We start from the raw sequence: 25,720 nt of genomic DNA, 5'->3' as shown, positions 1-25,720 counted from the left end.
CGTCTGGCCGGAATCTGCACAGTGGTGGCTAGTAGGTGGCTGATAGGTCATATGTTACCCAGTGTGGATGTGAAGCCACTTTTGGACTTTGGCAGCGAAATGGCTACCGAGATGCAATCGCCCAGCTGCAGTAACAGCGAGGATGATGACGACGATGACGGTGAGTGTCGGGTGCGCTGCTGAGGACGGCGTCCGGAGCTACAAGGCAGGCAATCAACAAATTGTGCCTGCTGCCCCTTCATGATACTGTCTAAAACTCATCTTCCAACGGGTGGAGTCTGTTGGGTCAAGCAGCCGCCGGAAAGTTTGGCCGGCAAAAATTTATTAAATTTGTTAATCTTTTCTTTATATTTATCTCTTTTCGCGTCGCCCGCTCTTGTGCATTCGATCGGCCACCTGCATCTACCGTCATGCGCTATCGTTGCCTCGCTCTCTCGCGGTATCTCTCGGTCGCTCCGCAGCATCAAGCGTTGAGCCCCGCTCCCACGTCTATTATTCTAATTCGGTCGGATTTAAATAAATTTTACTATAGTAATACCCACCTGCCTGCTATCCTGACAAACTACACCAATCACCAATATGGGCGAAGCTCACCGGTTTCGCAAGTATAAATGGTTACAATTTCACAAGTGGTTTCAATTTCACAAGTTGCGCAAAAAAAAATGCCTGGTAAGGTATGGAAAAGAGCGCTTCATCACAGATGCAGGCAGGCCGGATTATCAACGTCAGTGAATAGAGAAGACCTACTAAACCGTTTGGACAGTGTCGATTTCAACGACGAAGAATACGTTAGTGCTGAAAATCTAACGTTGCAAAATAGAATTAGGGAATTAGAGAGAACCGTGCAAGAGTTACGCGAACGAACATTTCATCCACCGGAAATTTCATCACCCATTGCAACGACAGGGGCACACGACAACATACGCCCTAACAATTTGGGTATAGATAGTGAAGCCAGAACAACGAAAACGAACCTAATTTCGTTACACGGAACTCGATATAATGAAAGAGGTGCATCATCTCGCCAGCAAGTTAACTCGTCTCAGTCTCGCGACACTACGTATAACGACCAAGGTGTATACGTCTCATGCAATACGTTAAACTGGTTACAACGCGTCCAAGTACAATGCACACCACATGTTTATGGCAATGAACCTCGGTCAATTAAAAATTTCGCTCCTACCTGCAAATGCAAATATGCCTACGTCAACGGATCACACCTATTTCTTTGTGACACGGCAAAATACGATTTAATCATACTCTCAAACCCCGCATCTACCCATTTTGGAAATTCAGGAAAGGAGATCTACGATGCCTGGTCTGAAGGATACGCAGGACCGAATACCAGACATACACAGGGAACCCCCCAACGATACAACAACCGGATACTATGCTAAGTATCATCTACAAAGTATAAGTGATACTGTTGCCCTTCTTACAGAATCTATCGTCTAAAAACTCACTTGATGCCGATCAATTCGTTAAACTCGTAGAAACCCTTCGAAAAGAATTTGACCGGATGGATAGTAAAATTCTATTCACCGTACAGCAAAAGATGTTTGGTGCTGCCCGCCACTAGGTAGATTTTAACAAGGAAGTTTTCAAAACTGGTCAGAGTTTTCGGCCAAGTTTAAAAATGATTTTCTTGCCCTAATAGCGCCTCCGATGCTCCAAGTCGGACAAGATTGCTTTTACAAAATATTACCAAAAAAAAGGTATGTTTCCAAATACAAAAAGTTTCACTCAAATCATCAAAGGAATTAACGACTACGATTCAAAGAGAAAAATATCGAATCACTATATTTCTTCTACCGGCCCTGTATAATTAATGTAGATAATTAAGTGGAATTTTATGAAGTCTAGTATAAGTTAGTTTAGGGCGGAGCGGGAGCGCAAGTGAAGCTCTCACTTGCGCTCTCCCATGAATTCGCACCGCTTCGCCGCACTAGATAAGCTAGGCTTAAGTTTTTGTTGATTGAATATAATCGAATTTATAATGTTGAAAAGAGTGCACGCATTTTCGTTTTCGTTCGTTTTTTTTGCAATTTAATTTAATTCTACAGCCACCTTTGTTTCCTTTCGTTTTCGCGACAAGATAAAATAATCTCAATTAACAGGCCCATTTCGGAATATTTTGGCATTTTGGCATTGTGGGCCACCAACGAGGTTATATGTCATCCAACCAGTACGATAAAGAAATAATTCACGAATTCATGTCAAATGCCAACAACTAAGCCTATGTATCACGAAAAGATGAAACTGTTGATAAAATTTTTCAACTGTCAGAAAGTCTTATTATTTTTCAAAGTGCCTGGGAACCACAACGCAAGCCCAGATATCCTCATTGCAACCGTACTACACGAATCAACCGCCTGCCCGAAATATAATGAAAGAAATAGAATAATAGAATACACCCAGTGTTTCGTCGCAAGCATCCGTGAGATCACACTCGATTCACATCTATCAAACCACGGAGTCTATAAAATTACAAAGGTCGTAAACGAGAATTCTTCTTGCTTTGCCAATTAAACGAAAATGTCTCTCACGTCCAACATTCCGTGCTTTGTTCAACCACTTCGTCTACCATTTGCACTTCGACCCGCGTGTTGGCATCTAGTGCCTACTACCCTATATTCATACTTAGTAATCTGATCTAATCAATGTTCATCAGCATGTCGCAATACACAATAATCAGACCCACTAACCTATTGGCACACCTAGTAATAATAAGCAATAAGCATGAAACAATATTTAACCTAGTAGCCCAGCACTAGTAGAAGGCGCCAGAAGCAGAAATCAACAGTATCAGCGGGAAGAATGACCGACTGACCGAAGAAAGCAAAGCCAGCTAGCTAATCCGAAATTCATGAATAAGCAATCTGAGTTAGCAGATCCCGATTTGGGTGACATTGGCATTAAAATTGGGGGAATACGTTCATAACATTGACCTTCCTTATGTTTACCATCTTATAGAAGAATTGTTCTTCTGAAATAAAGATAGTTGCGAAATCAGAGTGAATCGTCTCGGTACTAAGTGTTAGACTATGGCACTTAAAATTAATCAACTTCGAGTGTTGCTCCTGTGTGAAACGGACCACATGTAGGACTCTCTTAAAACTATTTACTTCAAGTGGCTTCAGTGTAAACGGACCACAAGCAGAACTTTCGTCATCGAAACTTCTTCGAGTGGCTCCTGTGTAAACCACAAGTAGAGGTTCGATATCTAATAAACATCGTTTTAATCGCATAGGCCAACAACAAAAAATCTCCACTCATAATTTCACCTGCTCCATATCCTTTAAGCCCCCCTGAACCAAAGTCCAGAACAAACATAGGTTCTATGACCCACAGTTTCCGCGGTACACCTAAGAGAAGATATTGATCAAATTTTACCATATATTGAATTATGTAGGCCGTTTAATAAAGATGACCATCATTGTTTTTAGTAAATATCATTTTTGAAATGTATGTGTACCAACCCAAATTAAAAAATGGTATCTAGCAGTTACCATATCTTTGGAATACTCATCCAAAGTTGAAATCTCAGATTTTCTACATAAGTTTTTGGTCTATGATTTTTCCCCAAACATTTTTCTATGGAAGATTTTTATTTTCTTATTGAAATCAGTAGATCATCAGTAGAAAACGCGAAATAATTTTATTGAATTTATTATAGGTGGTTAAACAATATTTTCGTCAATTAAATTGGAGTTTTTAATCTCATATTTTCAAAAAGTCATGGCTATCTACAATTTCTGTAGAGCTTTACTAAACCAGCTGAACCTGCAATAGATACGTTTTGAACATAGAAACAGTTTTAGATAGCCATGACCTATTGAAAATATGAGATTAAAATCTCCAAACTCCTCGGAAAACAAGCGAAAATCTCAAGCCAAAGGCACAATCACGTGGAAACGAAGGATAAGACCTTCGATTAACATCATCAAAACGATATAGAAGACTTTCTGTGCAAACGCACCGAAGGACGGGAAGTGTCCGCACACATCAGACAACACATGAGGAAGCTATGGAAGGAAATCGTGACGGGATGCCACGATCTCATAGTCCTCAAACCATCCTTAAAAATTATGGATACACCGATGGCTGATTTCAGGTTATACGAGCAGAATAATTTTCGTTTCTGAGCGAAGAATCACAATCGGCTTCAATATCAACACAAAAACTCGCGATCGCATCTCCATTTGTAATGCCGCCAGTCGACATTCCAAAATTTGACGGAGATTATCTGAAGCAGCCCCGGTTCTACGACATCTTCACGGAAATGGTCTATAATCAAGGGTAAAGCGATGCGGTAAAATTCCGGCATTTGGAGCACCATGTGGTTGGAGAGGCCAAGAACTTAATCTCCACAACATTTGGAGGACATACCAGCTAGCAAGATACCGGGCAGCGGCAACGCTACAAAAGACATCGACCTATTACACAGCCACACAGAAAAAAAAAAGTGTCCGGGTTGGGAGATCAGAGTACCCTATCCCCATGTATTTTGGACCGCTGAACACGAATCTGAAGTCCATTTTGGTCCTGCACGTGTACGTTTCTTCCTAACCTCAAAAAAGTTTTACGTTTTTGGAGGTATGCGACTTTTTTTTTAATTTATTGGATTTTCATGAAACTGGGTACCCAAGGGTTTTTGGGGTCGCTGATTACGAATTTGAAGTCAGATTTTAAAAATTCAATATGCCGGATCCAATATGGCGGACGAATTTTTGAAAAATTTTTGGATTTTCATGAAACTGGGTACTTAGGGGTTTTTGGGGTCGCTGATTACGAATTTAAAGTCAGATTTTCAAAATTCAATATGGCGGATCCAATATGGCGGACGAATTTTTCCACGAATTTTTTGAAAATTCGTCCGCCATATTGGCTAACTTCCAACAGTTTTGGAAGTTAGACACCCTAGAAGGAAACCAAAAGGCCCTTACCACGGACGAGTTATGCGAACAGCATTTCATGGAAAATATCGAAAAAGGGCAGTCAAAAGATTAAGTGTGCGTCTACTAATTAACATCAAACCATTATGTCATTCCACATCATTGTGTGCTAAAACCTGACAGTAGTACCACCAAACTTAGGGTTTTATTTGACGCATCAGCAACGTCTACAAGTGGAAAGAGTTTAAATAATGTCCTACGGATTGGGTAAACAGTTCAAAGCGAATGGCTATCCATTCTGTTACGGTTCCGATCGTACCAATATGTTTTCACATCAAACGTAGAGAAAATGTACCGACAGAATATGATACACCCAGACGACCGCAAGTTTCAAATTGTATTATGGAGACGGAAGCCTGTGGAACCATTAAAATATTATCAACTGAAAACTGTCACATATGGTACAGAAACAGCTCCATACCTCTCCACCCGATGTTTTCAATATTTGACAGAACTAGCACGTGAGCTAGCATCTGGTCCAAGGCACTTCGACAGGGTTGTTTCGTAGATGACTGTCTCACCGGAGGTCACACCATCAGTGAAGCATTAAGTAAAAGGTATAAACTAATGAACCTGTTGGGAGAAGCAAAATTCAAACTAAGAAAATGGTGCGCGAACCACCCAGCATTACTAGCAGACATTCCGGAAGAAGACCAAGAAATGATTCTCGCCTTCAGTAACTTTACCGAACAAAACGGTCAAGATGCTTGGAATTTTTTGGGATCCACCCGGAGAATATTAGCCACCATGTTATTTTAACCACCCCTGTTAATATTAACCACTATGGCTCATTCAATACGATGTTGCAAATAATAGGAAGAATGCTGCGATTCATTTTTAATTGCCACAAGCCAGAGAAGAAAAGGACTGGACCATTTCACCAGAAGAATTGAATGAGGCATAAAAAATTGCGGAGTGGATTACTGCGGGCGTTTTTGGATTCACTATAAAATCCGAGAGAACCGACAACATAAGGTGAATCTAGCAGTGTTTTGTTTGTTTTCAACAGAGCCGTACACCTTGATGTAGTAATAGATTTGACTACCCAAGCCTTCCTGGCAGCTTTAAAGAGATTTTGTAGACGATGAGGACTGCCATTTAAAATCTATAGTGACAACGCGACCAATTTTGTTGGAGCCTTCAACGAATTATCAGAAATAATGGAAGCAATATAATATTCGCCGATGATGCACAAGCAATGATACACAAGAACTGCACGAATCTAAGCATAGAATTGAAGTTTATACCACCTAGGGCGCCCCATTTCGGAGTCCAGTGGGAAGCCGCAGAAAAATCAGCAATACATTTACTGAAACGAACGCTATACACCGCCACATTAACCCATGAAGAACTTGAAACCATAGTGACCGAGATTGAAGCCATTCGGAATTCTTCCCCGTTGATATCTGTCTCTTCCAGCCCAAGGGATCTCACGGAATTAACGCCAAGACATTTCCTTCTTGGGAAACCGCTAAAGGCATAACCCAATATTTACCAATCAAGGCGTCGCACAGGGTTACTCAATCGGTGGAAGCTTCTCGAACAATTACAAAAAGAATTGCGCTGGACCCCCGCGTACCTGCATTATTACAGAATCGGTCAAACTGGACAAGAAGTTGAAAGACGGTAAAGATTTGTGATCTCGACATAATAAAGGAAGACAACATTGCTCCGTTGAATTTTCCCCTCGGACGCATTATAGCAGTCCATCCTGGAACGGACGGGGAGATCCGAGTTGCAGAAATACGAACAACTTCCGGTAATACAATACGGGCCATACACCGACTGGCGGTGCTACCAATCATCAATAGCAAAGAGGAAACCAATCAAAAAAAAAAAAAACCAGTGTGTGTTTAGGGACACCCGTGAGGAACAAAGTTCCTTTGGCATGTTTAGCAGGCATGACGAGATCTCCTATGAAGGAGAAGCAGGAGTGAATAAAGGCGAAAAATGATTTACAACAATAATTTAAAACATTTATACAAAATTGATTTTTTCTGTTACTTTTACTTATTCTAGGTATATAAATCTAATCAGTACGTCAAAATATCACAGGACAAAAATATCACAAAATAAAATAAAAACTGAGAAATAGTGCGAAAACAGATGAAATGCAATTGAAAATTAAAATTGAACATTGAAATTGAAAATTGATTTTGAAAATGAATTGGAATTGAAAATGGAAATTGGAGTTGAAAATTGAATTTGAAAATTGAAATTGAAATTGAAATTGAAAATTGAAATTGAAAATTGAAATTGAAAATTGAAATTGAAATTGAAAATTGAAATTGAAAATTGAAAATTGAAAATTGAAATTGAAAATTGAAAATTGAAATTGAAAATTGAAATTGAAAATTGAAAATTGAAAATTGAAAATTGAAAATTGAAAATTGAAAATTGAAATTGAAAATTGAAATTGAAATTTAAATTGAAAATTGAAATTGAAATTGAAATTGAAATTGAAAATTGAAAATTGAAATTGAAAATTTAAATTGAAAATTTAAATTGAAAATTTAAATTGAAAATTTAAATTGAAAATTGATATTGAAAACTGAAATTGAAAATTGAAACTTAAAATTATTAAATATTATTTAATATTGAAAAAATTGATAGTGACAATGAAAACTGAAGATATGAATTACAATTTCAAAATCATCTGACGGTCGCAGTTCTTCAAATAAGAGATAATAAGAAACAGAGAAAGAGAGTGAGGAGAAATGTTTATATCCTCTCACTTTACGAAGGAGAAGAAGACGGAGATCCGTTTAACGTTACGTTACTGTTTTTCTAGGCTAGGCCTCCTCCGCCAAACTCATACTGCGCCATAAGAAACTTCGTTTTAAAGGGAAATTAAGCCCTGCATTGGTCTCGGTGGAACAAGTAAAACAGTTTATTACAAAAATACAAACCCACCTCCCACCGGGAAGACGATTACCCATCACAGGTGAAACAGCTCGAGACTTGTATCGACTGGCGACCACTCAGGTACAAAAAACCGAGAACTTGTGAATGTCCCACTCGAGCATTCTGTTGGTGGAGGAAGACGAATTCACTGTATATCGGATGGAGCCAATCCCACAAGCAACTAAAGAAGGCCTGGAGATAACAAAGACGGAAGCAAGATATCTGGCGATAGATGACCACCGAAAACACCACTTTGCGATCAGTCAAGAACACCTACATCAGTGTATCAGCGGGACTAATGGAAAGGAGGTATGCGAATTTAAACAAACGCTTTTTGGCCCGGACGCCCACCAATTACCGTGTACAATGGCGGCACTATCAATATATCGGGTAAATGAATGTAAACCAGGGCCAATCAAGGGAACCAGTTATTGGGTTCTGTTTGGCCAAGCAGCCACCAAAGAATGCATATAAAATAATTATAATATGCTAAGCTGCAGCTGTTCTTATCAGCATGTTTTCGTCTCTGTTATGTCTTCCAGTTTCGCAAGCACTTTATTGTTATTTGTAGCGTATGCGCTTTGGGGAGTTTTGGTTGAGCTTCTGCGCAAGTTCTTGGTTTTGCGTTTGTTGTGATTTGGAGTTGATTGGAGCCGCATATATTAGGGTTAAATTGAACCCAAAATAAATACATTGAAAATATAATTTGAAACGCGTGTAATTATTCGGCTGCTATTAAAAACTATTATTAGCTCAACATTTGGTGACCCCGACGCGATCGCATCCCGTTTAATTATCGTGATCAGCATTAAAAGTGCCACTAAAACACCGTTGTTGTTTTTTGTTGTCACAAAGTTGCATTTTAATTTAATTGCACAATGGAAACGGGAGCTAAAGCTAATGCATCTGCTGCGTCCGTGCGTGCATACGGACGTGCACGTTGACATCCAGGTGGAGGTGGCCAAGCGTTCTTTGAGAGTTGCTGCTCACTCTACGCTTTTGGTACCAGTGCTGCTGGGATTTCAACCGCTCCATACAGGCCTGCTCCCTCATTGCCCCCGTTGCCAATGCCTATATTTAGCGGCGGCTATGCCGAGTGGCCGGATTTCTACGCCCTAGTCACCCGCACTTGACCAAGATGGAGAAGCTCAGGTGGCTAACTTCCTGCCTGCGGGACTCATCCCTGGAGACTGTGAGGGCGCTTGAGATTACCAACGCTAACTATGATGTTGCCCTTGACCTTTTGTCGTTTCAGCAACCGTCGGTTAATCTTCCAGGCTCACATCAACGAGATGCTGCAGCTAAGGGTGGTTGAGCCGGGATCCGTTGCTACTCTTCGGGAGTTATCCGACCGATTCAATGGACATATGCGGGCCCTTATGAGTTCCGGGACGTCCGCCGAAATTCAAGGGTGCCTCCTCATCCAGATCATCTTCCAAAAGCTGGACCCTGCTACAAAGGCTAAATGGGAAAACTCTCTGGCACTAATGACAGCCTTCAATCTTGGGAGTCTATGGCACGATTCTTAGAGCAAAGGTGCCGGACTCTCGAAAGCGTTGACTTTTCTTTGGCGGCGTATTCACCAGTTAACCAAGTAGGCCGAGGTAGATCGTCCAATAACCGATCCTCGTGCATGGTTATTAACGCCAGTCCTGCTCTATTGCCCTGTGTGGTGTTTCAAAGTTCAGTGCTTTGCCAATTGAGGAACGGTACGACGAAGTGCGGCGTCTGACTCGCTGTTTTGTTTGTCTAGCGGATGGCCATCTCGCTCGCTGATGCTCAGCTTCCCGCTGCTCGACGTGCAATCACCGTCATTCTGTTGCACCCTCGCGGGCAGGTTTCACCCGCACGAGTCTCACGTCCCATCGGTGCAGTTGCTGGTGCGAACCCATCCCGCTCAATTAACACTGTTGTGACCCAGGATCGCAATGCTGAGCTAGTGCTCCTGCCAACAGCCAATGTACTCGTTCGTGGTCGATCTGGAGCCTTCTGGAAATTTGGCACCTAGTGCCAAGACTTACTAAATGCAAAATTGGATCATGCCCTTGAAAGTTCGTCTGGACCCATGGCTGCTTCAGAGGGGTCTCAGAGAGTGACACCCCCTACTAATGCTGAAAATAAAAAGTCTTCATTGGCCCAGATCCCCACTGGGTCAAAAGTGGCTGTCCCAAGAAATAAGAGGAATAACTCAAACAGGCGCATTGTTGGACATGCACCCAGCTGTGCGCAGCTCCAAGTTCTTCCCACCTTAAAATACCTGCACATTGGTAAATTTGCAATGGCTATCCAACCGGAGGCACTGTGCAAATTTGTCGCTGATAAGTTGCACCTGGACCCCAGTGAGATAGCCTGTGCTAGATTGGTTAAAAAAGATGCTGATATCAACGCTCTAAAATTCGTCAACTTTAAATTGGGAGTTCCCGAGCAACATTTCCCCGCTGTCTTCAATGTTGATTTTTGGCCCATGTCGGTAAAAGTCACTCGTTTTCTTCATAGAGAGCCTGCTAAGGTTATTACCTCCCTGCGAGACTCCCTCGATCAAACCCTGGAGCGTCAAAAAACTCCCAGTAAGCGGCGCCACTGGAGCCGTTATTTTTCCCTCTTCATATTCTTCGACCGGTCATCATATTCTCCCTCTCCTGAGCCGCCAACAACATTCGGCGCTGGCAGTTATGGAAACTGTTGATGACACTTTCTACGTTATTCTGCTCCCGTCAATGCACTGTTTGCTCCAACAACAGCAGCTGATCCCAAGATGGGCTGTTTGCATATTATCTTCGCTTGTGGACCTCCAGCAACAACAACTGGTTCGTTATCGTCTTATTGTGAGCCCCTCTCTGTTTATCTTATCTTTCTTGGATGGGTTGTCCACTGTGAGACTGACCACTCGTGCTCACTTTTCGGCGTCTGGAGGAAATGTTTGTTTACATCTTGGTCTGGAGCGTAGAGTATCGCTACTCGTGGATGCTTAAAACTATATTAGCTCTATATCTTTATCTTTACCTGCCACTGGATTCGCAGGGCGACTGGACATTCATAGGTCCAATCTGGAGATTAAGGAAAATTTATGTGTGTCCACGTTGCTTATCTTGGAAGCTATGCGTTTGGGATATGTGGCCTCTAGCATCAGGACCCTGCCAGTGCCTTCAAATATACCACACTGCCGCCCAATTCCTACAGTGGACTGCCTGGATCTTGCTGCCTTGGGCTCTAATAAGAGCTTAAAAGTTTTCTTCCAAAATATATCTGGAATGCGGACCAAATCCCGCATGGTGCTTTTGAATTCTTCAGTCTGTGATTTTGATGTAATCTTTCTCCTGGAAACATGGCTCAATAGCAACTTTAGATCCTCCGAGTTCTTTGAACCCAACTTGTTTCAAGTATTTAGAAAAGACCGTGATTCATCCAGCACCCATTGTGAGCGAGGAGGTGGTGTGATTATCGCTATCCGCCGATCCATGTTGGCCACAGTGGTTAGCCTTAAGGTTGGCGACCCTATACTGGACCAGCTAGCCGTCTCAATCCAGGGCATTCAGGGCCCTTTCATCATCATTGCATCGTATATCCCACCAAACAGCGCATTCAGTACTTATCAAGCGCATATGGAAAATATCGCCAGTGTCTGTGGTAGTATGGAGGACCCTACTGCTCTAATGGTTGCTGGCGACTTCAACTTGAGCTCTATTGTTAGGACTTGGGACCCGGAGTCCCATGCATGTTACCCAGCAATGTTCACCAATCGCATGAAATCGTTGTTTTGGATGATATTTTTAGCATGGGCCTCTCCCAAGTAAATAATATTTGTGAACGGGTAAAAATCATCCTCTGTTATACCTTCTTCCATGTCTTATGGAGGTTTGGTAGCTAACTCCGTTAAGGGCATTTCTGAACTTTTTGCGAAATATTTTGCCGCAAACCTTGAGCCGAAGGCCTCTTGGGATGAGCAGGAGGTACTTCAGAAAATTTTGCCTCTTCTTGAGGTTGGAAGCTTGGACACATTATATTGTGACATTGGTGAGGCCTCTAGTCATTTTAATGAGTCGCATACACCTGCTTCTGTAATTCATGCAGGTACGCGTTTTACGCAATTTTTTATGCCTTATTCAATTCTTCTGGTGAAATGGTCCAGTCCTTTTCTTCTCTGGCTTGTGGCAATTAAAAATGAATCGCAGCATTTTTCCTATTATTTGCAACATCGTATTGAATGAGCCATAGTGGTTAATATTAACAGGGGTGGGTGGCTAATATTCTCCGGGTGGATCCCAAAAAATTCCGAGCATCTTGACCGTTTTGTTCGGTAAAGTTACTGAAGGCGAGAACCATTTCTTGGTCTTCTTCCGGAATGTCTGCTAGTAATGCTGGGTGGTTCGCGCACCATTTTCTTAGTTTGAATTTTGCTTCTCCCAACAGGTTCATTAGTTTATCCCTTTTCATTAGCAATTCGCTTTGAACTGTTGGCCCAATCCGTAGGACATTGTTTAAACTCTTTCCACTTGTAATCGTTGCTGATGCGTCAAATTAAACCCTAACTTTGGTGGTACTACTGTCAGGTTTTTAGTTAATTATTTGGTTGTTAATCTAGACATATACCATTAGTTCTTGTATTGATTAATAAATTCTATGTATTGTCTCTGGAGCTCAGGATCGTTGAAGTCTCCTTTTCAATGTGTAGAAACACCGATATGCTATTTAAAGGGAATTTCCCAGTGCTTGTGGATCTTCCTTAAATGGTAGCCGCACACTTAATCTTTTGTCTGACCTATTTGCGATATTTTCCATGAAATGCTGTTCGCATAACTTCTCGGCCTTTGGGTTCCCTAAGTTTCAAAACTGTTCGAGCAGGTTTCCGATTCTTGGTTCTTCCATAGCTGTTGCTAATGCTAAAACTGCAACTGGGTGGATTTGTTTCCATCCTAACGGCGTCCGTATTCCGAGTTAATTTTCCAGTTCCTGGAAAATTAAATTTACTTGTGATCCGGAATCGAATACTGCGCGGCATTTAAGTCGTGCGTCGGTAGGACCTTGGACTTCTAATTGAGCGGTCGCGAGTAATACATATGGTGTTGAAAGTTGGCAGGTATTGAATGCGCTTATTGGCGTAGGTGTATAATGCAGCATTGTGTGATGATTCTTATTACAAACATGACATGAGAACCTAGATTTGAATGCATTGTTTGTATGGTATACGGTTAGACAATTTTTGCAGGCGTTTATGCTTGTTATTCTTTGTGTCCTATCACACGGAGTCATGTCCAAAAATTTTATGCAGTTTTGAAGTCGATGATTGCCGTGGATGAATATGCCACATTTTTCAACCGATGCTTGAGCCGATGAACGAAACCTATTATTGGCCGTTGTCTTTTGTAGCGTAACTTGGGTGGTTGCTTGCCGCTCTAGGTGTTCAAGAATTTGTTTTAATGATTGTCGACTGGTTGGGTTTGTGATTGGCGATTTCTACACATGATAGCGTATGGGAATCTAATTTTTCTTCAATAATGTGTATCAGGATAGAATCCCAATGTATAATCAAACTAAAGCCCGTGAATCGTCCCAAAAGTACACGGAATTGGTCACGCTCTATGGACACTATGCATAAAATCGGATGCATTTTGGAGTCGGCTACGTTGTCGGTGACGTTATAATACCTAGTAAAACGTTCGGCGAAGGAATTCGACGACTATCCTTAACATATTGAAAGAAAGTTACCTAACCCTGCCGTACGATAAATGTAAGTTTCTTCAAAGATAAATTACTGGGGACTAATCATACCTGGCAAAGACAAGGTAATCGCTATTCAGTAGCGTAGATAGGGGGGGATCAGGGGGATCAATCCCCCCCCCCCCCCTTGGGTCTGAGAATTATAAGATGATATAATCTCAAAATTGAAAAAGAAACACATTTTTACGCGATGACTGTGCAGTACAGCATTATTATTATTATTATTATCGCAGATTGCGGATTATTTTCGCAGTGTAAAATAAAACTTACAACTTAGCTCAGGGAAGAGGCAAATGGTCGGTTACTTCCTAATCAGCATCACCGCCACACAATACAAATTTGTAGACAGAGTTGGGAAGGGGGCTACAGTCCTTTGGAAGGATATGAATTCGAGACAGGAAACCTTGCTATTGAAGAACTAAGGTGGTGAGGTTCTTGTGCTTGGCCCGCTCTACCTGTAGAGAATCAACATCGAATTGTTGCTGCCCTTACCCATATATGGTGAAATCGTTCAGCTCAGGTGCCCATAAAACTATAATTTTACTTAATTTCAAATATCCAATTTCATTGCAAAAACATGGTTGCTGCTTCTTCTGACTGTATGCTTAACCTAAGCCCTTACTCCTAATTGTTCATAATTCTACTAAATGGTCTTAACACTGCTTTATTGTCAAATAACTAATAAATTGGAATGTAATAAAATATGTTTTTCGATAAAGAAATATATATATACATAAATTAAGAGTTAAAGTAGAACAAAGTCTAACCAATCATTGTGATATGGATTAAATATTCATACGCTTTCCTATAGCAGCATTGTTACATGTTTAAGTTGAAATATTTACTCACGCAACCATCCCTCGAAGTCCGCAGGCCCGTAGACAAGAGCGCAGGATGTTTTAGTGAACGGATTAAATTCAAATTAAATTATGGAGTTTTGATGGAGTACACAACAACAATTATTGCCAACAATTATTCAATGCTCAACAGGAAAAGAGGATGAGTCTTGGTTCGATCCAATATAATTATCAAAAGAAAAAAAAGAATTAAATTCTACTTAAGAATACGCTAATCCTGGCATAACAACCTGGCATAACAAGCCAATGTTTCGCTGCTAGTCCAAGTCCCACTCGGTTGGCACAATACGGAGTTGCCAGATAGTTCGCCTTAACAGCTTTAAAGGGCTGTAACAGCGATCTGTTATCGACTTTTTTGTTCGACTAATGTTTATCGACTACTAAATATCGACTAAAGTTTTTTTACATTATTCGAATTTATCTTCTTTTTTTATATTCAAGCATTGAACATGATAAAAATTGCAAAGATAGAATCGGACCCATGGGAATAAGTAATCAACAGGATGGTTTAAAATCGATCTCCTGCAATCTAAACAAATACTTATGTGGTGCACTTGAAGCACTGAAGAAAGGGTCACATAACATGTCAGCGTGCAGTCAGTTGATCTTGTGTATCTTTCTTGTAAGAGAAGTGTATGAAATAAAAACAGTTTCAAAACGGAACTCATTGGAGTAACATCACTATTACAAGGGGCTCCTCTTAACAGTTTATGTTTCGCAGTGAAATTTTAGCTTAATCGCCCACCGGGAAAGTCTCCCGCTGAGGTCGGTATTAGCCATCAGCCATCGCAGGACTGAATGATCGGTAACAAATGTGAAATTATGCCGTTCTACATACATACGAAACTTCTTAATGGCAAATACAACGACCAGACACTCTAATTCGGTAACCGTATAGTTACGTTGAGCTCCATTCAATTTTTGGGACATTTATGCGATTGGACGTTCGTTCCACAATTCAACGCATTGTGCTAGTACTCCTCCAACTTCGCACATTGACGCATCGCATTGGATGATAAATGGCTTTTCGTAATCAGGATGAATTAGGAAAGGCGCAACACAAAGCTTAGATTTGACTTCGTCAAAAGCTTTCTGAGCGTCCTCGTTCCAGCTAAAGATCTTTCCGCGAAGCTAATCTGTAAGTGGGGCTGTAATTGTTGAATACTAGGATATGAATTGACGGTACCAGCCACATATACCAAGAAAGCGTCTTAGTTGTTGTTTGGTTTTGGGGATAGGAAACTGAGATACAGCACTGACCTTTTCTGGGTTCACTTGCAGTGTTCCTTCACACACTACATAACCCAGGTATTCGACTTTTCAAAGGCAAAATTGGCTCTTCTTAATAATGATTGTAAGGCCTGCGTGGCGTAATCGCGTCGCCACCTCTGATAAGTGCTTTAAATGCTCGTCGAAACTTGGTGACATGATAAGGAGGTCATCCCAAATAGAAGAACACGTGAGATTTCATTTGATATGGAATGACTTGGTCTATCAAACGACACATTGTCTGAGGGTCGTTGCACAGTCTGAAAGGCATACGTCAAAATTGGTATAATGACCTATTCGGAACGGTGAATGCCGTTTTAGGTCGGGACTGAGGGTATAAATTGATTTGCCAAAAGGCATCTTTCAAATCAAGTTTTGAAATGCAGTGAACTGGCTTAACAATCGCTCTAGATTTGGAATCAGGTATGAGTCTTTTATCGTGACCTCGTTTACCTTTCTAGAATCAAGACAAAACCTGACTTTATCTGGCTTGACTATTAATACAATCGGAGATGACCATGATGATGCAGGAGCTTCTTCAATTACTCCTAATTCAATCATCCTGTCGATCTCAGCGCACATAAGTTTTTCACGCGATGGTGATAACGGGTAAAGCCTCTGTTTGATTGGCTTGGCATTGCCGGTATCAATCGAGTGTTCGAATAAGTTCGTCATGCCAAGACCATCTCTGTCAGATGACGGAAAGAAATCTATTACACCTTTGAGTCTGGATCGATCCACAGGTGATAACTTAAGTTTGGAAGAATCTTCCACAAAGCTTAATTCGTTTACTCGGCTTCCTAAGGAAACAGAAATTCCAAATATTTTCCAGAAGTCTATTCCACAAATAACTTCCAGTGTGATCGATGGTACTATTAAGAACTCAATTTCTGCCTCAATGTTGTAATATTTAATCTTAATTGTGATCGTGCCGAAGGTGGGTTGTTTTGTTCCATCTGCGGTTCGTACGTGGCCATGACCCTAATTGTATTAATATATTCCTGAAACAATATTTTTAGCTAATGCTCCGCCGACTACGCTCTTATTCGCACCACTATCTAGCAACGCTAAGTACGGTTTATTGAACACGACTAGATTTGCAAACTAATGTAGCCATGTTTTGATCTCCAGAATTCTCGTAGTCGTGCTGCTGCGCGACTTTTGTTTGTCCTACAACTATCGTTTGTAAATATTCTTCTTTTGATTTCATTGTATGTCGGTCATGGGAATTGTACGGTGTCTGTTTTGGGTGGTCAGGAATTACTATGCTTTCATTAGATATATACTTCTCCTCGTCCGAGTCTACAGTCGGTCATCCGGCCTCGGATAGGCACGGTTGTCCGCCTGGAAGTTTCCTGATTTTTGGGAGCATTTTGGGCAAGTAGGCTTATAAATATTTATCGCGACACACCCGTAGCAAAATATTCGATGACTCTGTGGGCAATCTTTGAATCGATGACCTAACGTGTCACAATTACAGCATTTCGTTCGATTCTCATTTCGAATCGCCAAAATCTGTGGTTGGTTTCCTTGCAAGGATCTTTAGGGTTCTTTAGAAGGATCTTTAGAAAATCGTCAAAACATTCACTATTTCCCTGCCTTCTTCTACGCATCCCGGCTCGAATGTCCTGATCTGATCGTTGGTTAAAGACCAACCAATCCCTTAACTGAGTTCAGAGTAATCGCCTATTAATCTCCTTTTAACTCCTATGGCATCACCAAAAGAAGGTTAAAACTGGGCTTACAAACAACAAATTCGCGTACTGATACAAAAGATCAAAGTTTCCATTTAATGAGCGACGTGTTAAAGTATTCACTCGATAAATAAAACTTCTACGGAAATGTCTTTTGGTGAGCCGAAAATTTGTAGCTTCCAGTGACAATTAAGCTTGAAATTTGGTCAGGTCGGATGGTGTGGTTCTCTCTACGATTCTCCAGTGAACGATTGTCGGATATATTATGGTTACCTGACACATGATTATCGAAAAACTGACTTTGCAATAGTTCGGCTGCCGTAGGTAAGTAGGTATGTTAAGGTTTTGCCTTGCCAGACTTATTTGTTTTGATAATGTCGAAAAGAGTTGGGTTTGGTATGCTTCTAAAGCATTTGTTATGAGTTCCTGAATTTTCCCTTCTGAAAATTCTAGTCGCCCTTTGCGAACCTCCAGCACGTGGTGAACGCTGAGCTTGCGAGGTGGAGCTCGGAAAATTATTGGATACGGTTGTGGTTGACCTTGTGGTAGGTCTGGTATGCGGATGAGCTCTAGGAACGGCACCTGTTCGCGAGTTTAAATTGAACCCTCGGAACTTCTAAGGTAGTGTCTTGTGCTCCTCGCGTGCTATTATTGAGCTGCGAAGATAAGCATGGATGTCGACAATTTGAACACGTTTCATTTTGCAGTAACCACGTTCGATGAAAGCGGTGTTGACACGGAGTTTCTATCTTGGCATCATTGCATATGGAGCATTGCACTGACTCAACGGCCAACCTTCAACTATTTTCAGGATTACGCCGGACTGACATTATTTTGATTTTGATATTCAAAAACAACAGAAAGATATCGAAAGTTGATTGATAATAATTATATTTTTTTCACTATTTAATTTCGGAAACCTTTTATGTGATATCTGGGTCTTATCCTTTGGTATGATCCTATTGCTCCCCGGTTCCGTACAATTGTTGATCTTCTGGACTCTACCTACGACTGATACCATACTGCTGGGCTATCGTAACTCAAATTGGTTAACATTGAAACGACTACCTTATGCATCCTTTTCATTATCAATTACACAGGCCGACAATTTCCCACTTTTTTTTTCCTTGATTTAAGGCTTAAAGGTTATGGTGTGGAGATTTTTTGCTGTTGGCCTGTGTTATCAATATTCTAATCGTCTTATCTGATGGCTGCTTAGCTTATCTCCCACGATGGTAAGTACCGATTTTAAATTGGCGTAGACTCGGCTGTCGCTTTTGACTGCAGACACAATAAAATTCACTCTCTTTTATTGTGTGCGCAGTCGAAAGTGACAGCATGCATCCGAGCTTTTAGAGACAACTGCAACGGAAACGTCCCTGATCTAAACTATCGTCCATATTTTAGAACAACCCGCTAATCTTCCCTTATCAATACCGACGCTTTTTGCATTTGCGTTTCCCGTTGCATATCCGCTGCTGCCGCTAACCTCTTTTTGTTCGCTTCTTTGAACTTGTCGCTTGGCGCCACCGACGCCGTTTCTTCTCGTCGCTTTCCTCCTGTCGCTCGCCGAACTTGACGCTTTTGCGCGTTTGTTTCTACGCCACTAGATACACACACAAATACGTATCTTCATTCGCACTCTCTTTTACAAGATGATGAAATTATCGGAATTGATCTTCTTGTCTTCAGCTTTTAAATTTTCAGTCACTCTTCTATCTTAAGTTTTTCCGGCTTTCCGCCCTTTATGTTCTTACCGGCTTTCCATTCTTAATGATTATGGAGCAATTAAATTTATTTAAATGGTTTATTATAGAGAATAGATGGATATGATAAATCGGTAAAATGTTCTTAAGTGTTAGTCTTGCTTTTTTCCTTTCTCACGACGCTTTCGGTTCGACTTGGCTTGGAACATGGCTACTGGATATCGGTATATCGATATGTTAATTGCTACTCATCAGTAAAGCTGATTAAGGCAATTGATGCTGCCCTACAGATTCAAATCCCACATATACAGTAGGGAGCAAAATTGAGTACATGTTGAAAATTTGATGTTTAAGTGCTCATAACACATAAACGCGAAAGTAAATGGTAACACCTTTTTTTTCTAAGATTATATATCTTATTCATAACAAAATGGCATATTTATTTTAACCATTAAAAAAGCCGTTTACTAGATATAAATTAAAATCAGTAGCAACATGCATATACTCAGTTTAGAACCTGACGTGATTCGAACTGTATTGTTGCTTTTATTAAAGAAACCCCTGTAATAATAAGTCACCTTTCACCATCATAACTCAGAGAGCGACACGTCAAAGAAAGTTTCTTCATTGATCTAAAATTTTCTTTTTGTTTTGGTGATAAAATGATAAAATGAGTATATTGCATGTTGCTACTGATTTTAATTTATATCTAGTAAACGGCTTTTTTAATGGTTAAAATAAATATGCCATTTTGTTATGAATAAGATATATAATCTTAGAAAAAAAAGGTGTTACCATTTACTTTCGCGTTTATGTGTTATGAGCACCTAAACATCAAATTTTCAACATGTACTCAATTTTGCTCCCTACTGTATATACAATATTATAAGGATCAGCCGTCTATGTCTTATAGCTGCCATGTAATTGAACGATCGGAAATGGCATAACCTTGCTATTTTTAAGGTGCTTGGGCTATTTTCAACATTTTTATTAGAAAATTGGTTTTACATTGAAATTCTTACATGGGTGGACAAACTATATACGATCCGATATATATATAATAATATAAGCTTCTACCTAAGTGCAAGGGTATATCAACATTGGCTCCACCTGAATTTAGCTTTCCTTTCTTGTTGACTTTAATTTGGCCATTTCGGGCATTGCAAATCAACGAAATTTTGGTCAAAATTCTGCAACACAGTGATACAGACATCTTTGACCCTATAAAGTATATATATTCTTGATAAGTATCTCCACTTGAGTCAATGTAAGCAAGTTTGCCTGTCTGTCAGTTTGTTCAACTGCCTGTCTAAAATTAGTTTCTTAGGATTAAACTTTGCCCACTTATTTCTTTTTTTTGCAGGCAGTATGAGATAAGTCACCCGATGTATGTATACCCTATAGCCTTCATATAATTGATTGATAAGGAATGCCATAAATTAAGTGTTTTTTAAGCTAAAAGCATAGGAAATTCTTTAGATTCTACTTTGAACCAACTTATCCGATCTACCAAATTTTATGAGGATTGGTTAACTATATCCTATAACTGCCATAAAACAGAACGATGGGAAATGGAACCACATGTACTATTCAATCTTTTTTTGAAGATAGAAAGTTGGAACGTTTTTCGAAATTTTTATTAAAAGAAATTATTATTATAATACAATTCTCAAAAGGATCGGTCAACTATAGCCGATATTTTCGATATAAATCATAGAATATATCGATATATATAATAGAATATAAGCTGCAACTTAACTGCATGAGTATTTCAACTTCGAACCCGAAGTTAGCTTACCTTTTTGGTTTGGTTTAGTTTAAAATTTAAACATTAAATATTATGATTATATCTCTCATTTAAGCCAATACCCGTGCCGATTGTTTTTTTTTGTTTTTGTGTAATATCACCCAAAACCTACAAATTTACCAAAAATTGTAATTCTTTGGATATATATAGTTGCCTCCTGCCTCCTACCACCTCGTCACCTTGTGAGTGGCTGTTCAAAATGTTTGACGTAGCTCCCAAATACACTAACCATTTTGAACACGTTTACCTATTTTAATTGGAATCTAAGTTAACAAATTAACAATAAATTTAATCAGTTCATGACACTGGACTTTGGGATGTCATTTTATTCCATTTTTTAGTAGATTACATAGATTATAGGTATTAATAATATATGTTTTTTTATATAACAAATATGTTTCGAATATTTAAACGAATCTGATGAAAAATGTAACCCACCATAATAACTTTTATACAAATAACTTTTTAATTTTATAAATTACAATTTTTGATAATAATAATATATATTTTTAATTAATTTTTTAATTTAAATTTGAATAAATTTATTTTATATTTTGACCAAATTAAAAACATTTTATTTATTTCTATTAAAGTTTTTGATATAAAATAAGTTTAAGCTTTGTGGACAACTTCATAAACATTCGCAATAACTAAAACCAACTTCCGGATCCTAATTTCGAGCTCAGTCCACCGATGCCTTTACCCAATAAATTTCCAACTCGTCCAGCTACAACGTTAGTGACAGCAGCGGCTTGCGCGGCAGCCACTTTAGATTTTGGTAAGGCTTTATTTGTAGTTGACTCATCTCCATTGTCTTCTTCATCTACTTCTCGAAAGTCATCGCATATTCTACGTAAAAAAGAATGTATATATTTCATACTTAAATTTCAATAAAAAAAACTTACTCATCGCCTTCACTAACATCAGGCATTGTTAGTGCACATGTTGCTTCCTCAGTTGCCATCCGAAGGGCTACTGCTTGATATGCTTTTGAATTTAATTTATCTTCTAAGACTCCTTGTAATTCAAAGTCGGAATATATTTTCTGTATGAAAAATACATGAAATATATGAATATATGAAAAATAATCAAATTCATAAAAAATCAATAAAAAAATCAATAAAAAAATCAATAAAAAAATCAATAAAAAAAATAAATAAAAAAATAAATAAAAAAATGAATAAAAAAATGAATAAAAAAATGAATAAAAAAATGAATAAAAAAATGAATAAAAAAATGAATAAAAAAATGAATAAAAAAATGAATAAAAAGATGAATAAAAAAATGAATAAAAAAATGAATAAAAAAATGAATAAAAAAATTAATAAAAAAATTAATAAAAAAATGAATAAAAAAATGAATAAAAAAATGAATAAAAAAAATCCTCTTGACAAGGAAAATACCGGTGACGAACCCGTATGCCAAACCCAATATCTCTTATATCAATTTTGGTGACGAAAAAATGCTATATACATAGGTGTAAAAAATGGCATACAAATAATATCCTTACCCGGCACGTGCCTGATTTTTGCTAAGCCCAAGCTCAAAAAATAAATTCCCCATCAAATATACACATTCATATATGTACATATGTATGAGTACGTAACACCAAGCTTCACAGGTGGCTGCAAAAAATTGTTAGCTCCACTTATAGGACTATATCTTGAGTTTTCAGAATAAAAAATATCTTTTCAGTGTATTTTTTTGGTCTACTATTAAGACGTTTGGTCTCATGGAATGTGAATTGATATTTAAAAAAATTTTCAACGGTGTAAGGCATGCTTGATACCTTTATTGATTATGAAGTTATGCATTTTATAATTACCAAATTTTAAAATTTTTTTTAATTAAGGTATTTTATATAGTTGTAGAACAAAAAGTTTCTCATATTTTAGTAATAAACATCTCTAATTTTTTTCAGGATTGCCAAGAATAAAATAGTGAAAAAGGATGAACAGAGGGACAAACTGCCTTCATTTGGAAAGAGCTCTAAAAATCGAATTTCTTAAATAACTTCTTATCAATGTCGGTTGAGAAACCAATCGACCCGTTTTTAGGAGTAGAATGCGAGTAAAGAAAAATATTCTATCTGGGGCCTAAAATGTCCCCACCACAGAGTGTTTCCGTCAGAGGCCAATAACACCAACAGCAAAAATCTCCACGCATAATTTCACCCTCTCCATAACCTTTAGGGATACGTTTTGAACATAGAAACAGTTTTAGACAGCCATGACTTTTTGAAAATATGAGATTAAAAACTCCTATTTATTTAAAGAAAATATTGTTTAACAAACAATAAAAAATTCATGAAAGTTATTTCGAGTTTTGCCTTAAATCCAAATTTAAAACATGGTATGATCTACTGATTTTAATAAGAAAATAAAAATCATCCATAGGAAAATGTTTGGAGAAAAATCATAGAAGACAAAAAAATTAATGTACAAAATCGGAGATTTCAACTTTGGGAATACTTACAATGAGTATTCCAAAGATATGGTAAATAAGTTGGTACACATACATTTCAAAAATGATATGAACTTAAAACAATGTTGGTCAACGCAATTATACGGCCTACATAATTCAATATGTGGTAAAATTTTACCAATTTCTTCACTTAGGTGTACCGCGGAAACTGTGGGTGATGGAACCTATGTTTGTTCTGGACTTTGGTTTAAGGGACCCTAAATGTTTTGGAGCTTTGAAATTTTTCGTGAAGGAAAAAAAAAATTGGAATTTGTCGGCTTGTGAAATTAAAGAAAGATCAGAAGAAGATCAGAAAATAATTACAATTTACGTAGTTTGCAGACTTTTTAGGTATATCTCGCCTTCTAATGAACCATTTTTTTGGAATGAGCACTTATTTTAATGGTAATTGAGTTTGCTACAACTTTTCGACTCGTTGGAAATTTTTGGCGGTAGAGGCTCGAACATGTAAAAAAATTGCACTTTTTTGAGTAAATTCAACTAAAAAAATATACATATCGTCCCACGAAAAATATAAATTGATAAGTTATGTTTGAATTTCTTTAATCAAAGCTTACACTTTTACGGCTAAAATAAGCTATTGATGATGAAAATCTATGGAAAATAATGGATTTTATTAATTTTTGAGTAAATCACTCAATTTGAGCATTTTTACTATTCGAACGTTTTGATGCATAATACATAATATACAATACATAATACAAATGCTATTTAATAGAGTTTATATGCAACCGAAATACATAACATTGAATGAGAATCATCTCATTCTCATTCAATGATCTCATTGAATGATCATTGAATGATCATTGAATGATCTCATTCTCATTCAATGTTCTGTATTTCGCTTGCATATAAACTCTATTAAATAGCATTTGTATTATGTATTGTATATTATGTATTATGCATCATGTATTTATTTATCACTAGCTGTACCCTGCCACGCTTCTCTGTGGCGTATTGTGGTTCGACGATCAAGAAATGAAGAACACGAAAGACACACTTTTTTGTGTGCCTTGGTACATTCATCCCAATCAAGGAGTGTACATGCTCGCAGTTCTATTCCCATACCAGATGTTGAAGTACATTTGAAGAAATTTATGTTCACTGTCTGGGAACGGGAGCAGGGCGCCAGCTTTGTGATATATTTGCCCTTTGATTTTGAAAGTTGGCATGAATTCGTCAGTTACAATTTACGAACCAAATGACGTCATTTGGAAGCAAGAATTATATTTCCTAATATTTAATAGGAAATGCTTCGATTCAGCAGTGGTTCCAGCAAGCAGAGTTCGCAGTGGCTCTGGTGGTGTTTCAAGTTGACGCAATTTGATTTTCCCGCCAGAACAACACATTTCTTTCGTTTCATTATTGAATTTCAGAGCCTGGCAGCAAGTGCAGACATGGCTCATCTGGCCAATGACGACATGGCGACTGGAGCTATAATCAACAGCTGGATCATATCGAAATGCAAGAAATTGCTGATTTCGATCTACTGTTATCTGTGTACGGAATTCAACAGACCTTGCCCTATCGTGTTCATGTCTTTGCGAGCGAATTAAATCTATTGCAGTTGATCTTCAAGCCTGACTCCACGCCTTTCTGCTGCTTCCATGATAACGTCAATTACATAGCTGTCATTTGCGTTTTGTTATTCCAAGTCTGATTATTTTTTGTTATACCACATGTCAAGTCACACGGGAACGCTGTCGAACGGGATAAAAAGAATCCTTTGTCCGTCTCCTGGCTCTAAGCTACCTCCCCACCAATTTTCAGCCAAATCTGTTCTGCCGTTCTTGAGTTATAAGTGGTGTAACTAACACGACTTTCTTTTATATATATAGATTTATTTATATTTATTTATCATTATGTATAAATACATAAACAAATACATAAATATACATAATATATTTATACATAAATAAATACATGTATAAATACATGATGTATAACACATAATATACAATATATACTACAAATAGTTTATATGCAAGCAAAAAACATAACATTGAATGAGAATGAGAAAAAACGTTCGAATAGTAAAAATGCTCAAATTGAGTGATTTACTCAAAAATTCATAAAATCCATAATTTTCCATAGATTTTCATCATCAATAGCTTATTTTATTCGTAAAAGTGTAAGCTTTGATTAAAAAAATTCAACATTCTTTTTTTTTCAAAGTCACATTTCTTTTTTTTCAAAGTCACATTTTGCCACATAATTATATTGATTCTTTGATGGCTGTGCAAATATCAATTTAATAAATGATATGGTAATTTTTTGATATGGTATTATTTTAGTAGGTGTAAAGCTTGGGGATTGGATGGGGGAA

The 25,720-nt window shown here is 38.4% G+C and overlaps 1 protein-coding gene across 6 annotated transcripts in view; it reads right to left on the bottom strand.

The window, feature by feature from the left end:
- Window positions 1–21,197: 21,197 nt before the first annotated feature.
- LOC6501769 (calcium-dependent secretion activator) overlaps window positions 21,198–25,720 on the bottom strand; it is a 338,872-nt gene continuing 334,349 nt past the window's right edge. For all 6 annotated transcript variants that reach the window (XM_014903838.3, XM_014903839.3, XM_014903840.3 and 3 more), the window contains 2 exons: window positions 21,816–21,955; window positions 21,198–21,759 (listed from right to left, as the gene is read on the bottom strand). In XM_014903838.3, coding sequence (XP_014759324.1) covers window positions 21,561–21,759; window positions 21,816–21,955 — 339 coding nt within the window. In that variant the 3' untranslated portion in view covers window positions 21,198–21,560. The remainder of the gene's footprint in view (window positions 21,760–21,815; window positions 21,956–25,720) is intronic.

This window comes from Drosophila ananassae (genome assembly GCF_017639315.1).
Source record: "Drosophila ananassae strain 14024-0371.13 chromosome 4 unlocalized genomic scaffold, ASM1763931v2 tig00000061, whole genome shotgun sequence".
NCBI lineage: Eukaryota > Metazoa > Arthropoda > Insecta > Diptera > Drosophilidae > Drosophila > Drosophila ananassae.
This window is presented reverse-complemented; position numbering and strand designations above follow the sequence as displayed.